Here is a 17,279-nt window from a genome sequence, read left to right as displayed (position 1 = left end):
CGTAAACCTCGTCAATTCTGTGAACTCCAGCGACTCGTCCGTGGGTGTGCTGTCTGAGGAGGAACACGTACAGACACACACTGTTCTCTTACAGTGCACAAGTGTATCAGCAAGACGCTGTAGCCGTGTTAGTCTGACTGAATACCCATCTAATTAAGCCTGTCGTTTGTGCTGAACCCTTTCATTAACAATCACAGCAGTCTCTGAAAGCTTCAGCCGCTGAGTGGAAACTTTCAAACTCTGCTGCGAGACAGATAAACGAGATGAGTATGACACCCAGATTTCATGTGTGAGCTTTAAAGCAGGCACGACTCCAAAAAGCTTCAAGCGGTGAATCATGTCTTTATGTAAATCTGAGTTTAATGCTTGTTTTATATTATGTGGTTGTGCTGGGTGGCCCCACCCACTGTGGAATTTCATTGGTCAAAAACTTGATTCATATAGCGGTGTTGTCATCAGGTATTTTCTGTTTGGCTGAGATGACTGATTTGTGCAACATTTTTGCTTTCAGTGGGGACAGAATTGAAAAGAAAATATATCAATATACTATAGGTATATCTTTACAGTGTGTGTATATATATCACTGATTATTATTATTATTATTATCATTATTATGTGTGTGTATATAAACGTATGTATAAATAATAATAACAACGATAATAATAAATAGCCAGCTAGAGTTTTGTTTTCTCTGCAGTCTATACTAAATTGGGCCTTTGGTGTATAGTGGCACTGAAAAAGCACAGCATGTTATTGTACTAGCTGGAGACTTCAATAGCCTTTCATAAGAGGGCTCAGAGTTAGATAGTCAAGCTCTTTAAAGCCCCTTCCCCAAGAGCATTGTGGGAATTTACTGAATTGAGTCCAGCTCAGAGGGGAACATCTGTTAGAGAGAGAAAAAAGAAAGAAAAATGGAGGTCCCTGACCAAAACAGAACTAAGTTCAATTACTGCTTACAGTCTATTCATAAAGCCGTTTATATGGGTCAGATCAGTCTCTGCCCGTTTACTGTGTTTTTATTTGAGGGCTACGTGCCGTTCTCCTCCTGCTGGCCTGAGAAAACACTGCTAGGGTCTTAAATGGCATCTGATTCTTATATTGTGTGATCTAGAGAAGGGCAGACGCCCGGGGGAATGATAGGGGAAGATTTTGTGTGTTCACTTTACAACATCTGGTTTGACTGACGTGTCATGCATGGGAATCAGCTTTAAAAGCCTATAAACAGGACACATTTTATTAAGAGCCATATTTCAGTGCCCCCTTAAGACACGTTGAGCATCTCTGATGGTTTATGCGATTAGATCCCGGTTGCTCAGCATGTCAGATTGATGTTTTTTGGACGTTGTCAAACACGAGAAAACATTTATTGCTAGATTGTTCATTATTGCTTTTTTGACATTGCAGAAATCTCTTCTGAATCTCTAGATGGCACACATGGGATTACAAGGATCTTTTGTCATTATTTCTCAGACGCGCCTCCTGACAAATATGTCTTGTCCGTTTGCTTTGTTTGAATGTATCGCTGTCAGTGAGAAACAGATTTAATGAAATTTAAAATAGCTATTCGAGTAGGGTTGAGAGCAAAGACAAAAAAATAAATAAATACATAAAATGCATAACCAATTTCCATGGCGTTTGTTTCCATTTACATTCTCACACATGAATGTGTTCCTTGCTTCATTATTGTAAGCGCTAAACATACAGAGTGATCAGTCAAGTCCAATTTCAGAGTTAATGATTCTTGAGTCAGTCCATTTTAGTGAATCACAAACATGCAGCATGACCAGTGATTTCCGATTCCAGAGAGAATGACTAATGAGCTGGTTCTTTTTAGCTAATCACAAACATACAGCACGACCAGTGAAGTCCAATTCTTGAGAGAATGAGTCATTTCTTTATAGTGAATCACAAACACTTATTAATCAATTGGAGCCGTTTCTCAATTAATATGACTCACTACTAAACTACAAATCATTTGTCCAGATTGATATCATGTTATACATCATACTTAAGATTTGTGAGACCTAAAACATTTTTTTTTTCACATGATTTAAAATAATATAATGTTTAGTTAAAGATATGCATTATATCAGTAGTAATGCACAATGAATGCATTATTACTTGTTAAGTAACTTTTACAATTCCCAAACCAATTTTGAAGAGACACTGAGGTGTCTGGCTCTATGTAGATGGTTCTTCTGGGTTAATGTTGTGCTAATGTTAGCACTAGCTAACCTCTCAGTCTCCTGCTGCTCTGGGAATGATCTCCCAGCATGCACTCTGCGCCGGTCTGGTCGGGATGCATATGTCTGCTACACACCAGAGACATGGCCTGGATTCAGAGAAAGATCTCGGAGGCAGCACATGGTGTATTATTAGAGAAGGTCTGCCAACTCACTGTCTCTCCCTCTCTTGTACTGTGGGCAGATTTCTGTAAGAGCACACAGTGAAACCTGCACTTGTCATGTCCACTCTTGAGTGCGTGTGCTCCAAGAGCCATACCAAACACAGGCCAAAGAGTGTGACATTTCTGCTGTCCACCTCTTCAGATACGCACAAACATACAGTTGCCAGTTACATAAACGCTTCTGTGGATTTTACATTTGGACTATCTGATGCATACAGCACTCAAAAATGCATTTCTAAATTGCATTCACTTTTTTTTCCTTCTCTTTAAATAGACAGTTCTTGGTCTGTTCAAGGCATGTGCATCTTTGTGTTTGGAATAAGATGCGATACACAGTACAGTAATTAAAATCAAGTGAGCTTCCAGTCAAGTGTCTTGTCTTGGTCTCGTCCAATTAATTCAGCAACAGAGTCCATATAGTGGGCTAATTATCTGTCAGATGTGTGAGCCAGTGTTAGTGAACAGGCACATTTTCTCACTATTATCAGTCACAGATTAATTCTACAACAAAAACGTATAGTTTAAAAAAATATATACAGTACCGGTTTGGAAAAAGTTAAAACCTGCAATAATTAAATGTATTAAATAACACATCTTTTATGCATTTAATCCCATTTTATTAATCAATATCTTTGCTGCCGACTTTTGATGAGCCAATTCAGCCATATTAATATGCAAAAATGACTCAAACATGACATTTGTTTTTCTTTCTTTTTGTTTCATTGCTGAAGAGTGTTGAACTTTCTTCTCCTGCATTCTATGCTTCATGCGATCCAGAATGGCGGAGGTGTATTCGTTTCACTTTTGGTGTGAAAGGGCCTTTACATTTGCCAAAAATATAATTTTTATATTAAAAACAAATTAGCAAGCCCAGCCCAGATGAGAAAAAGTCTTTCGTTAAACATCAAATGTATTTGTTTTTGTTTTATTTATGAAATGATATTGTTATTTTTTTTAGTTATTATTTTTTTTTTGTAATGCATTACCTTTAAAAGTAACTTTCCCCAACACTGCACCAAAGATGCATTAAGTTGATTTTTAAAAAATTACAGTAAAGGCATTTATAAGCTTACAAACGATTTCCGTTTCAAATAAATCCTGTTAGTTTGAAATTTCTATTCAAAGAAACCTTAAAAAAAAAAGATGCATCACCAAAAAAAAAAAAACTGCAAAAACCATTTCAACTTTGCATCACATAAATAAATTACATATGAAAACATTCAAATAGAAAATGGTTCTTTTAAATTGTAATACTTAATAATCACCATTGTTTTTGTTCCAATAATCAATTCCTTATGCTTTTTTTTAATAAACAGAGACTGACCAAATGTAAGGACCAACTGTTGGAGTCCCCCGGAGAGGAAGTGCATTATGGGAAACATACTGCAGTACATGCCCCTGCCACATGGACCTACGTCACAGGGCCTGTTTGCCCCAAGCCTCTCAATGTGGTCCAAATCTTACAGGGCATGTCCTTCAACCCCTCGACAAACCCAGAACCTCAACTCAGAGCCAACTGGAAATTGTCCAGTGGTGGAATGAGAGATTCTGAAGAGCGGCTGCACCGAGACTTGTGGAACTCCGGAAGAAGACTTCGAACCGAAATGGACTTTGATGGACACAGAACTCACCCTGACCATCTTTGGAGGACCTATGTAGCCATTTCTGCACCATTTTGTGAGCTCCTCTAGATTAAACTCTCTGTAACTGTGCAGTGTCAGTTTATATTGATTCGTAGTCAGGGAAAACGCTGAGTGATGAATGAAGACGTCGAACATCATTTAAAACATCTTTTAAAGCACTCTCATGACTCAGTACTAGAAGTTAAATGACCTTTTTTGCAGGAAATATCAACTCACATGTCATGGGTGGTTTTGCAGTGAAGATGTGAAATGAAATCGTACGTGAATGTCTGTTTTTGGCTACTGTCGTGATTTAACATTTTATCATCTGTAAGAATCAGCGAGGTAGCAAATTGTTAAATTAATTCTGTTTCATGCCCTGAAGAGTTCATTGTGTATGTTTATCACGTTGTTTTGAGACCTCTAAAGAGGTTTTGTTCAGCAGTACACACTATTATTGATATCAATCGGTTGAGTTCATATAGACTTTAGTTTCTGAGTGAAACCCCAAAATAAACATAATTCCACACTCCTTTGCACATGACAAAGGAGACACTTACAGAGAGGTCAGCACAGACAACGTTTTTAAATGGCCTTGGTTTACCTTGGTTTTGCAAGGCATTACCCAGCTAACAAAAATAAGTTCTAGGAATGTTTTGCGAACGTTATGAAAATGCTATTTCTGCATGCATTCAAAATGGTTTTATGTGAAGATTAAGGGGCTGAACACACAGAACTAAAAACATGAGGCTCAGTGCTCAGGAATGTCTTTTTTTTTTTTTTTTTAAGTGCAGAGGAATGCCTCTAAATATTGCCATTAAATATATAAAAAAAAAAAAAAAAAAAACAGTTGCCATGCCAACTTGCTATGGTAAACAAAAGCTTGCCCCGCCTCTGGGGTCTTCTGATAAGTCCACTGTTTTTGAACTGACGATGTGTGGCACTGTGTGTAAAAGTTGTAATTCTTTTAAAGTGACACGCCATCTTAAAAACACGCCGCTCATGTGTGAGATGCTGCAAAAGACGTCTGACACGTTTACATATGAAAAACAACAGAAAGTACTGCATTGGACAGGAAAAACACGTTCTGCGTGAATGGCTCCTTGAGAGAACATTCCATTTCAGAATTTTCCAGACATTATGGGAATGTTACATTTGAATGTTCTCGGAACATTCTGAAACATTAAGTAACATTTAAAAAACAGATGAACATCCAACTCAAACATTTTTGGAAATTAAACATTCCATAAACAATGTATAAATAATGTTTTTGAAGCTAACATTGAGAACATTATTAACTCGGAACAAATGTCCTATTAGAATTACTGGAAGAACATTTGTTCACAACTTTGAGAAAACCTTGCCAGAACATTAGCCAAAGTTTTGAAAATGTTCATTGTTAGCTGGGTATCAGCTTCTCATGCCTGTTGAAATGTAGCTAAACTCAATTTAGCCAAATAGAAGATGTTCCTTCATCAACATCCTTGCTTGCGATTGAAGAATATTACAGCCAGCCAATCAGATTTCATATTTTAAGTATAGGGCATTTTCATCACTCAGTCATATCCCTATGATTTTAGGATTTGGTCAATGAATATTTAAATGAAAATAATTATTTAAGAGCAACAAAAGACCAAGGAACATCTACTTGGCTAATTTCCAGATGTCATCAAAAACAGAACAAAATATCAGACTTTAAAGTGTTCAAGGCAACATAAACTTACTTCATGTGCACTGATCAGCAAGTATTTAAAACAAGCTCTTCAGTCTGGGATTCTGCACCAAACTGAGTACAGTGTGTTTTCAGCAATAAGTTTAGAATATATCTGTTGTTAGGAGTCCATGGTGCAGTTTTTGGCAGACAGCAGCCCAATTACACTCATAGAACAGAACAGCGCCGCTGTGGCTACACAACCTTTGACTGAAGTAATTGGTGGTTCAGAAACGAGCTCGAAGAGGAGGTGATCAGATGAGATGGAGACGTGATCTCTGGTTTGAGCAGGTGTGAGTTTAATTATGGTGTCAGCTGGCAGGAGGATGACTGTGATTCATCATCTGTTTAGAGAATATGGAAACTCTGCTGAAGATGTTTGGGCATCGCTGGGCCTGCATGAAATCACTGCCCACAGATTTCTGCAAAATTCACTCATTATTTACAAAGCTTGCACCCTGGTGTGTTTGTTTACTAAATATGTTTGTTAATTCGAGAAGGCTTTCAGATCAGTTTGACATATTTTCCCAAATTAAAACCATTCCATTTTTTAAAAAATATCACAATTATCAAAAAAAAAAAAAAAACAACTGAATATTCAGATTCTGTGTGGGTCTAGGCATTGCTAACATGTCCAGGTCATATCTCACCAATTTAAAAAAATAAAGTAATAAATAAGACACCATATTTGACGTGAAGAAAATTAAGCATATTGCTAAGACATCAGTTTTTGCATTGCTTCTGCATGAAATTTTCATGACATTTAAACACATTTTAACTTGAGATTACTGAAATGAATTCATACATTTTGCTTTTGAGTTCGTCATTATAAGTATAATATATGATTATATAAAATGATTCTAATTACAATACAGTATTTTTACTTTATTTCAGTATAAATACTGATTCGAATTTAAAATAATTTTTCATGAAATGAAAAGTGAAAAGCAACACAATAATTTTTTTTTATTTTTAAGTTTAAAAAGTATAATATGTAAAGAATTCTTTTTCTTTTATTTTTCTGCATTATTGGTAACAGGAAATTTGCTTATTGTGAACATTATACAAATTAAGAAATATAAACTGTTTAAATGAGCTTTGTTTTCTTTACGTATAATATAATTTCTTGGTTTCCTTTTGATTCTATTTGACGTTTTGAGAAATTCACCCATGCTAAACAACTATGACTAGGATCCACGAGGAGTTTGTTTAATTTTTTTTTTTTTTAAAGTGCCATTTTCTGATTGCTAGTCATAATAAATAATTTAACTTAACTCGTATCAGGGATCGGCGTGCAATGGGTGGGTTTCAAAGAACCTGTTGCCACCTTCCAGGAGTCATTCTTCAGCCTTTAATCAACATGACGTTTTAGGAAACAAGGAAACTCATCATTTCCATAATTAGATTCTCACCACAATGGAAGCTTGAACTGAAAGCCGAGATTTGCTGCAAGTGATTGCAACTCTCAAGTCACCGTTGGAAAACCATTTCACATTCAATAAATTACAGTGTTTACCTAAAAATCCAATGTTGTGCTCCTGTCTCTACATCAACAGTTGCCTTATACTGTCAGTCTTCACCTGTTCGTACGGCTTTGTGGCTTTTACCTCGCAACAGGTGGTCTGGTAAACTCTCATCATTGTTTCACAAGTGGGTACTGTGTACAAAGTAGCATTATGTTATACTTTGTCAAATTTGTACAACACAGGAAAAATAAACTTTTAGAAAGTTACAATTTTTGTTTGTTTTGTTCTTACCACAGTTTGGGTTTCTCGGTGAAGCATTATCTCCAGCAGTGACTCAGATGCCTTTCTTGCTCCAGGCATGAGATGATGAGACATCAGCAGGGAGTTTCAGTCATACGTTGCAGGCGTCTGTATTCATTTAAACCATTCGTCCCCATCAACCCTAGAAATCGCCCTAACACTGCAGGTCAGGTTCGGAGTGGACGCAGAGGGCAAACTGGACAGCAGCAGATATTTTGAGTCTCACAGGGTGTCGTCTGGTCACTCGGGGTCATTACATAGGCTGCTTTTCAGGTTACTAATGTGAGAATTTCAAGACATTCTGTCCATCTGTCTGTCCAAGCCACCTACACGTCTCTACTGCAATCTGCTTTCTTACTGCTCACCGTCCTACAGATTTCATTCATTTTTATGACACTAACACCCACGGCAAGGCTGAAAAATTGCAGTTATGAATATAAACGAATAACAAACGGGCGTTAGGATGAAAAATGTCAGCATCTCATAAGATTTCTGCTCGGTAACAGCAATGGTAAAAAATTACCCAAGGGCAATTCACCATTAAAACGCCATCAGAGCATCCATCCACCCGCACCTCGAATCCCAGCCCATTCTCTGAGAGGAGACTCTCTTAAACCACCCATAATGCTTTTGCCATTTAGATTAAATGGAAGTCATCCACCGTATCCAATTTGAGGGAACACACATTAAGGAAATTAAATTACGGAGGTGGATGGAGGGTATTCTCCTTTACAGTTGACATCAAGAATATGAGCTTGAGTTCCTCTGAAGTTTAAAAATAATATGTTTGTGGTGTTCAGCTGAAATTTGTCCACACTCTGACCAATATTTATCAATATTTAACAATATATTGACGATTTTAGCAAAGTTTTTATAGCTAACGAGCAATGGAAAAGTACATTTTACCTAAGGATTTACCTTTTATTACATTAATAATTTATAGATCTAGATTTATAGTAATAATAAATAAATCTACTGGAGTATATCCACAAACGGTTTTTCAAAGTGATAAAGCTTGTCACACAGGCACTCGCACACACGCACACACACTCACATATAAGTCCAGTATTGAAGAAGAAATGACGTCGTTTCAGAGCTGCTATATGTGCCACTTTTATTCCAAAACAAGCTGCAAAGTCAGCAGAAAACGATTGAGTGATACATAAAGACTAATGCATATCTGTCCAAAAAAAAAAAAAAAAAAAAAAAACCTGGAAAGTGGGGAAAATGAAAAGGTGACATTAAACTGACGCTGTCAGCATCCAAAAGCAATTTCCATGATGAGATGAGTGGCCATGTTCTCTCATTTTCTCTCTGAAGCCTCTTCTATGGTTCAGAGACACTCTGTACAATTGCTTCTAAAACACTCTGAGTGCCAAAGTAATCTGACTGTCAACTCTGTGCCCTGATTTTTAGTCAGAAGAAAGACGCACATTTACAATGATTCTGATTATTTAAAGCATTATGAAAGGTTTTATTAAATTGAAAGCTGGGTTACTAGATTATTTGTTTTTGTCCTTCTTGAATAAGTAATACAGCACTCTCATAGTGGCTGGAGCATCTTGGGAAACAATATCTGTGAGAAACATGCGAAATGAGCTTATTATTGAATGAACAACCAGACCAGCTATTCTACTAAAGAAGTACACAAAAACAGCGTACGTATCCTTCATGAAGTGTTATTCCGTATCCTTCATGAAGTGTTATTCCATTTGCAAAATAAATTCAAGATGGATGGTGACGTGAGAGAATTGTTGATTATAAATAAACATTGAAAATGGCAAGAAAATATTTATTATAATTGAATATGAAAATATTTAATACAAAATATTTGATTAAAACATCAAAAACAGACTATTTTACCCAATATATGATATCAAACAGATGGCAGGAAATTAATGCTGCCTAATAAGATTCGAGTTTCTCAAGTGGTTTTGTTTGGGATGTGCACACTCGACAACAACGCAGCTCACTAGGGTTCAGACTGTCCCAAATTAATTACCTTGAGGGTCAACAGACTGAACCGGAAGTCCTCGGTCTATGAGAAGATCCAATGCAAGCGTCACATTATGAAGCTGCATAGGGGAATAAACAACAATGAGAAAACAAACAATTAAATTTAATGTAAATCTGCAACACTGCGAGATCTCTGGTAACCATAAGATCATTAGTTTTGATTTCTGTCTTTTGCATTACCCTCGGTTTCTCAGCATGCCTTATGCTGCTCTGCTGTCATATCCACAGTCATCCTAAGAGATGTTAATTATACAACAGCGAGACATTTCCTGGAGGTGCGTGTGAAGTTACGCTGATGTAAAATCCTATAAGCCTGGATTAAATTTTTCTTTTTGTTGTAAAGCGAAATGGAGCTGACTAACAACATGGCTCTCTTGTTTCAGCTTAAATCCAAAACTCTAAGGTTCTCTCAAGTTCTCACCATTTCTGAGCTCTTGACAGGACAAAGGAAGAACTCGCTGAGTGGAATGAAGAAGCCCTCCAACTGACCGATCAACAAGAGCAGAATCACTCCATCTGCAAACTAACAAAACATAAAACATGAATGTGAGACGTCAAAAACAAGCCCATAGAGGGCTTATATTGCTTTAAAAAATAAATAAACAATTGTGATCATTTAATTCTAAAAAAAATCAATTTCCTGTTGTCCTCTCACTTCAAAACCCACCAACATATTTGTTTACAACTGTTTTGGACTTGTTTTAAACAGTGCTTGATCTGTGTGTGCGTATTTCTCTCCTGATTCAGACGAATATTATACAGTAGATAGACAACTCAAATAAAGCATTAGCTGGAAGCAATGGTTTGAAGGTAAAAACATCTTAATGATGTGTACATTTCTCCAAATCTGTTCTGATGAAGAAACAAACACATCTACATCTACATTTTGAATGGCCTTAGACTAAGTACATTCTCAGCAAATGTTAATTTTTGGGCGGACTATTGTTTTAACCTTTTAGTTGACTTCTAGAAAAAATGCACCATGAGGCTTTTAAACTAGGGTTTGCACACCTGTTTGTCGAGGTCTGTCACATTCAGTCCCAGAGATGACATGTTCTTATTCACAAAGTGCAAAATGGCCTGTAGAAATGAAAACTCAATGAAGCTGTGAAAGACGTGTGTCAAAGGCTACATTTAGAGAAGTATCGAGCTGGATCGCAACCTTTTTCACGGTCTCAATTTTGTGAGCCTCCAGCTTGAAGAGCTCATCAATGGGAGATTCCTCCTCTGCAAAGACATTGCAAGAGAGAGATTAAGAAGCAAACACTTTCTTCTTTATACGGCTCCACTATCTGAAAGTTACTGATGCTTATAAATATGGAAATGAAAAGGCTCAGAGTTCAGCCTCTGTTTGACTCACTGTTAGATTCTCTCTCTAGCACTTCACTGGAATTACTGCGGAGACACACAACAGACCATGAAAACACTGGTTTGGATGGTGTCACAGAGATTTAAAGTGCAGTTGAATGTTTAATAGGGAAGGAGGTTCTTCACAAACCTCTGAAATGTGATGAATTCTGTCTGCTTGTCTGCCTTGATGCCACTTTTTGTGACCTGTTTAACAAATTAGATTTTAATGAAGGCTGACAACGTGAATATTTGACTTCTGTAATGTAATTTAACTGCTCAGTGAATATTCAAAATGAATAATGTGGGACTTGATTCCATTTGGATTTGATTGGATGATGGATATCAGGATCTTATAATATTGGTTAATACAATTTTTCTCTGGATGTGCAGATTTGATTACATGAGCAGAATTTTTTTTTCCCTTTTCATAAAATGCATATTAATTTTTTTTTTAATTTGTATTGATTGATTGTTTTTGTTAAATTAAGTAAGCTGTTTTTTTTTTATTATGTGTATGATTTTAAAAAATATTTTGCAGTGATAAATTGTGAAATGTTATGAAAAATGCACGCATGTATATATATAATATGCATGTCAATTTAAAAAATATATATATATATGGAATGATGACAAAATATGAAATCATTTTTTATTATCTTTTTTTATAATATGCAGTAATGAATTATAAAAAAATAATGAAAACAATTGTTATTTTTCAAATAATATGCAATAATGAAATGTGAAATATTTATAAAATCAAGTTTTACATTATAATATGCATATAATTTTTTTTAAATAATATGCAGTCACAAACTGTGAAAAGTTATGAAAACATGAAATCATTTTTTTCATTATAATGTGCATGGTAATTTTTCAAATATGCAATGACAAATAAATTGATAATAATTGCTCTTTACAATATGCATATTATTTTTTTTAAATAATATGCAGCAATGAATTGTGAAAATTATTAAATTATATTACATTGCAACACCCTAGCAACCACCTAAAACAGCAGTATTGTGCTGGTGGTGACTTCACAACCTCTTTAATATACGGCCAGTGTATTTTTGAAACACTTAGTTTACACATTTAAATAAATTCAATATTAATCACCTCACACTGGATGACCTCCACGCTGACGTTTACAGGCAGGACTAGATCGGGTTGGAAATGCCTCGCCATAGTCACCAGAAGATGCAATGTAGCCAAAAGGTCTCTGCTGTGAATGACTGACAGATGACAAGGTAGGAGAACGGTGGACATATACTTATAAATATGTAAATAGGTCAGTGACAAGATTTTATTTGATTGCCTCACGTTTAACGTTCCATTTGGCCTTTTCCTCATTCAGCCCTAAGGTCTCGTTGAGAGCTGTCAGGATCATCTCTAGTTTCCGTACCTGGGCATCAGTGCTCAACGCGATCTCGTCTATATGTAACTGAACCCCTGCTAACCTGCCTGGGATCAAAACATGCACAGACGTGTCAACATGATTGTATAGAGGATTATCTTTCACCTCAAAAAAGAAAAGAAAGAAGCCTTTTATTAGAAACATTTTTTTGTATTTTGCCTTAAGTTTTATGACAATTCAAGAATCGTTCACCCAAAAATCTAAACTTGCGGAAAAAGTACGCACCCTCATGCCTCATGTAGATGAGTTTGTTTCTTCATGGGAGCAGATTTGGAGAAATGTAGCATTGCATCACTTGCTCACCAGTGGATCCTCTGCAGTGAATGGGTGCCGTCAGAATGAGACTCCAAACAGCTGATAAAAATATCACAAGTAATCCACACCACTCCAGTCCATCAGTTAACATATTGTGAAGTGAAAAACTGTGTTTGTAAGAAACAAATCCATCATTAAGACATTTTCAACTTCAAACTCTTGCTTCTGTCTAAAATATGATGCCAAAATAATATTGTTTTCTTCAGTGAAAAAGTCATCTCATCTGAATCAGGAGAGAAATATGCTCAGCTCAAGCACCGTTTACAAGCCAAAACAGTCCAAAACAGCTCTAAACAAATATGTGGGTGGATTTTGATGAGAGAGGACAACAGGGGACGGACAAGGGATGGTCAGATGTGAAGTTTGAAGTTAAAATGTTTTAATGATGACTTTGTTTCTTACAAACATGCAGTTTTTCACTTCACAAGACGTTAACTGATGGAGTGGAGTGGTGTGGATTACTTGTGGATTATTGTAGTGTTTTTATCAGTTGTTTGGACTCTCATTCTGACGGCACCCATTCCCTGCAGAGGATCCATTGCTGAGCAAGTGATGCAATGCTGAATTTATACAAATCTGTTCTGATGTAGAAACAAACTCACCTATATCTTGAATGATCTGAGGGTGAGTACATTTTCAGCCAATTTTCATTTTTGATGTGTATTTGATTGATTTGTGGGTTTGTACATTTTCAGCCACCCCCCAAAAAAAAAAAAAAACAAACCCCCCCCCCCCAAAAACACACACAACAACCCCCAACACCCAACAAAAAAAAAAAAAAACAAAACCACACATGAGTACATTTTCAGCCAATTTTCATTTTTCATAATTTTCTTGCTCTGACATGATTCTTACGTAACAGGTGATGAAGGACGAGTCCATCATAAAGGTCTTCCTCCAGAGTTCGTACCACAATGTGTTCAATTTTCAGAGTTTTGTTGATCCATTCCACCAAAACCTGCCACAAAGCAACCGAGAAAATCAAGATATTCAGACACCCCTCAAAAAATGAGGTTCTCACTGATATCAGTGGGTTAGTTAGTACAGTAACTAATGAATTAGTAGACGTTTTTCAATAACTCAAACCAGAAATCTTCCAGTTATCAGCCCTGAGCATTAGCCACAATGCCACACCATCCTAAAAAGATGTTAAGTATCCCACCTCTTTAAGTTTGTTGAGTTTGGGGTCTTCTAAAGATGTTGGTTGAATGATCATTCTTCTCTCTGCCCCTTAAGACCAACAATAAAACACATCATTAACCACATTATCAGACTCTGGATGCTTATTTGCTTTCAGCTAAACACTGGGTCTGTCCTTCATAAAACACTGTGACTGCATCCTAATTCACATACTACACTTACTACATAGTGTAGAAGGTTAGGATTAGTGTGTTCTGAATCCAGGTATGTTAAAAAGATCACGACAAATGTGCACATTGAGCTCATTCTGATGCTTTCGAAACTCATAACCTCTTGCAATGTATAAGAGGAGTCTCTTTTAAAATTGCCTATTGTAAAAAAAAATGTTAAAGTAAAAAGCTAAAGTAAGTAATATTAATAGAAAATGAATTTAAATGAGTTCCATGCGATTTCAGTTGTTTAGGCTTAATTAGACACACCCTTTCCAGAAACCACACCCTCTAAATACCTGTCATCCAATCCAATCAGCAATCGCTTAATTGTATAAGATATGGACAGAAAACATTTTCTGATTGGCTTCTTGCTGTTTAAAAGACATATGTTCTGAATGTAGCCTAATTCTACTAAAAAAATGTTATTGGGTGTTTTTAATTCAATTTTGAGGAAAATTTTAGAGACTTTACAGTTTGGTCAAATATTAAGTCAAAACAGACATATTAAAAATTAGGGCTGGAAATATTCCCAGTTCACGCATTATACTGGAAATGAGAGGTCAAGTTGAGCACATTGCAATGTAAGATACACTTTTCTATTTAGTGTGCTCTAGTTTAATAATACACATAATGGCATATGTAGAAATGTATTCCATGCATATAGAACATTTGTGTGATTTGCACAGTATATAGGCCACTGCATAAAAAGTAAATAGTAGTACTAAGACAAGTGTGGTTTCTTAGAACATGTATTTTAGTGATATAGCCTATGTCTGGTATATAGCTTCCCAACACTAGTGTATATACTGTAGTCAAATGTTTGTTCTTTTCCATTATTAGCTAAGTACATACTTAAATAGGCTACATTGAAGAATGTAAATTGGGACACAGGCCTGAAACTGTCATGATGTTGTGATGATCGCTCACCCTGACGATTTGAGTATTCGCCCTTTTCCTCTTCAGCTCCACAGTCTGCCATTCTTTTGACTGTTTCAAAACATAGTTTTAGTCAAAAAGTGAACTTTATTAATAGTTTCACTCAGAAGGCATTTGATTTTTTAGTGCTTCTGTTTGAAAACCAAGTGATGTTCGTTCGGGTTCTGTCTGCGTGTTTGTGTCCTGAGGGAATTTCAAGGACGTGATTCATCTTGAGGTCTTGTTTTCGGATGGACATTTTATGGCAATGATGAAGTACGGCGAACCGAAGCCGACTTCACACATCAAAACACAAGGATGGAGAATCTCCACAACACACAGCAGACGTCTGCGGGAGTCGGCACTGTTTTGGAAGAGGAGAACACATGGAGCTCGGAGATTTCTGCCTTCCTGCATCACGCACGCCAGCCCACACTGACATAACACAGACTGACGGGCAAAACATAAACCTCTCTGACAACAAAAACATGCTGCAGAAGAGAAAAACAAGATGGAAAGAAAAAAGGAACGTCTCAAATCTCAACCATCTCTTCCTCTTTAAAGCAATAGTTGGTTCAGAATTGAAAACTCTGGCATATTTACGGTCATGAAACACAAAACCCACGGTGCCCATGTCCTTTAAGGTTCAGAAAGTACATAGAAGCATCAAAATTCTCATTTTAGAGGGAACTGTTGATTTTAATGTCTAATAATAAGGTAAAATTAAGAAAATTTAAAAGCTTTAGCTTCACAGATGTTTCTCCTTAGAAGAAAAGGTCAAAATTATCTCAATGATGTCTCAAACTGTGCTCATATGTCAAAAGTATCTCAATATTATCTTGAATATTTTTCAGACCATTTATCTGAGATTTTATCCATATCCATTTTATATAGCTTTAATTAATGTACAGTTTTATCCATTTTGATTCTTCAAAACAATTCTAGGAGAAACATCTGAAACAAAGGCGATGCTTAAACATAAAAGAGAAATCCATGAAGTCTACTGTAATATTATGAAAGAGCAATACAGCCCAGCCTTGTTTGCTGTCAAAACTTTCACCTCAGCCTTTCGCCACACGTCTGGAGAAATCCTTCTTCTTTCAGTGGGCCTGCAGACGAAATGTCGTCCAAACGGTCTGTCGCCTTTCCTACAAGGATTGATCAACTTCTTCAACACAGCCAACCATATTTCTGAATCGACTTAAAACAAAAACAAGAACTCGGAAATGGGTGACGCCTGTTTCGAAACCAGACAGGAAGAAGTAAGGCACCACTTCCTCTTTAGTTCTATTTTGTAAAAGCATAAATCATGTTCTAACCTGTCATGCACAGCATCAAACACACACAAGACCCTCTAACAGGCTGTGCACGGGGCCTAAACAAGTCAGTAACTGACAATAACGCTTACTAGTAAACAAACAAATAGTAATCCAACGTTTCCTCTCTTCAAATAGCATGCTCCAGGTTTGAGAGCAACAATTGCATATATTTTCCACTCTCTTACTGTGATGGAGAGAACGCCTCCCTTTGACTAGAAAAACCAGAGGTAATTTGGGCCAAAGGGTTACCATGGTTACCATCCCAATGAATTCCCCCATTAAACGCAAGTTTGAATCCAGAACAAACAACTGAAAAAAAGACCCTCAAAGGAGCATCTGAAAACAACAGGATTATTTAGATTCAGACTCACCCGTCTGTTGAGGTGTTTACATTCTGCGTCACTCGGAGAGATACAGTCAGACTGGTAACTACGGTTTACGTATTCCCAAGAAAATGAGACTGGTGTTTGCCCATGCAAAACTAGCTGGGGTGTTGTTAGGCAGTCGCCTGTTGTTAATGTGTTCTGAGTGGTTGGTTAGAATGCTGCTATGTGCTTGCTAAGGTGTTCTGAGTGTTCTTACATGTTGTTATGCAGTTGCTTAGGGGTTTACTAGAGGGTTGCTACAGTATGTGGTTGCTTGAGTGTTGTAAGTTGGTTGCCAGGCTGTTGCTGTAGGGTCCCTTATGAGTTCTGATTTTAGTGAGCTGTTATGCAGGTGTTAAGACAGTCCGAGTCTAATAACAACTCAGACTCGGTCAGTGATTGCGTCAGGGTGGTTGCTAAGTTATTGTTATTCAGTCGCTGAGGTGTTCTGGATGGTTTTTAGGGAGTTGCTATGCAGTTGTATCTGGGTGGTTGCTATGTAGTTGCTTTTTTGATTGCTAGGACATTGCTTAGGTTTTCAGACTTTTATTATTATTGCTATGCGGTTTGTTGAGAGTTCTAGGTGGTTACTCGAGTGTTGATATGCAGTTGTTTAGGTGTTGTGCGTTGTTTTGTTAGAACATTGCTGTGTTGTTGTTATATGGATGTAATGCAGTTGCAAGTGAGTTTAATAACCACTCAAACTACATGTGATTGCTTTGATGTT

At 36.7% G+C, this 17,279-nt stretch overlaps 2 protein-coding genes across 4 annotated transcripts in view; one reads left to right on the top strand and one right to left on the bottom strand.

Annotated features, from left to right (window-relative positions):
- The window catches only part of LOC109087568 (protein shisa-like-1a), a 33,357-nt gene extending 25,628 nt beyond the window's left edge, over window positions 1-7,729 (top strand). The window contains exon 4 of one of the 2 annotated variants that reach the window (XM_042715063.1): window positions 3,724-7,729. In XM_042715063.1, the coding sequence (XP_042570997.1) occupies window position 3,724 (1 nt within the window). In that variant the 3' untranslated portion in view covers window positions 3,725-7,729. The remainder of the gene's footprint in view (window positions 1-3,723) is intronic. The other variant, XM_019101770.2, reaches the window with a different exon arrangement.
- An 874-nt stretch (window positions 7,730-8,603) lies between these two features.
- On the bottom strand, window positions 8,604-16,144 carry LOC109087573 (gamma-parvin-like). Of its 2 annotated transcripts, none has more exons than XM_042715062.1 (13): window positions 15,929-16,144; window positions 14,881-14,940; window positions 13,764-13,831; window positions 13,457-13,559; window positions 12,193-12,333; window positions 11,989-12,104; window positions 11,021-11,076; window positions 10,883-10,917; window positions 10,685-10,746; window positions 10,534-10,602; window positions 9,944-10,045; window positions 9,509-9,581; window positions 8,604-9,082 (listed from the first exon to the last, which is right to left on the bottom strand). In XM_042715062.1, the coding sequence occupies exons 2-13, from the start codon at window positions 14,930-14,932 to the stop codon at window positions 9,009-9,011; spliced, it is 951 nt and encodes a 316-aa protein (XP_042570996.1). In that variant the 5' UTR covers window positions 14,933-14,940; window positions 15,929-16,144; the 3' UTR covers window positions 8,604-9,008. The 2 variants fall into 2 exon arrangements, with proteins under 2 accessions (XP_042570996.1, XP_018957317.1); XM_019101772.2 differs by having other exon boundaries at window positions 10,685-10,749; window positions 15,929-16,139.
- Between the last annotated feature and the right edge of the window lie 1,135 nt (window positions 16,145-17,279).

The sequence above is a fragment of the Cyprinus carpio genome, chromosome A25 (assembly GCF_018340385.1).
Source record: "Cyprinus carpio isolate SPL01 chromosome A25, ASM1834038v1, whole genome shotgun sequence".
Lineage (NCBI taxonomy): Eukaryota > Metazoa > Chordata > Actinopteri > Cypriniformes > Cyprinidae > Cyprinus > Cyprinus carpio.
The sequence above is the reverse complement of the archived record's forward strand: the minus strand, read 5'-3'. Positions and strand labels throughout refer to the sequence as shown.

Excerpts from the sequence above, each read along its gene's own strand:
- LOC109087573 (XM_019101772.2), bottom strand. The coding sequence starts at position 14,932 with ATGGCAGACTGTGGAGCTGAAGAGGAAAAGGGCGAATACTCAAATCGT. Across the intron at positions 13,560-13,763 it reads AACTCAACAAACTTAAAGAG|GTTTTGGTGGAATGGATCAA; the intron begins GTGGGATACTTA and ends GCTTTGTGGCAG. Across the intron at positions 12,334-13,456 it reads CGTCCTTCATCACCTGTTAC|GCAGGTTAGCAGGGGTTCAG; the intron begins GTAAGAATCATG and ends TTTTGATCCCAG.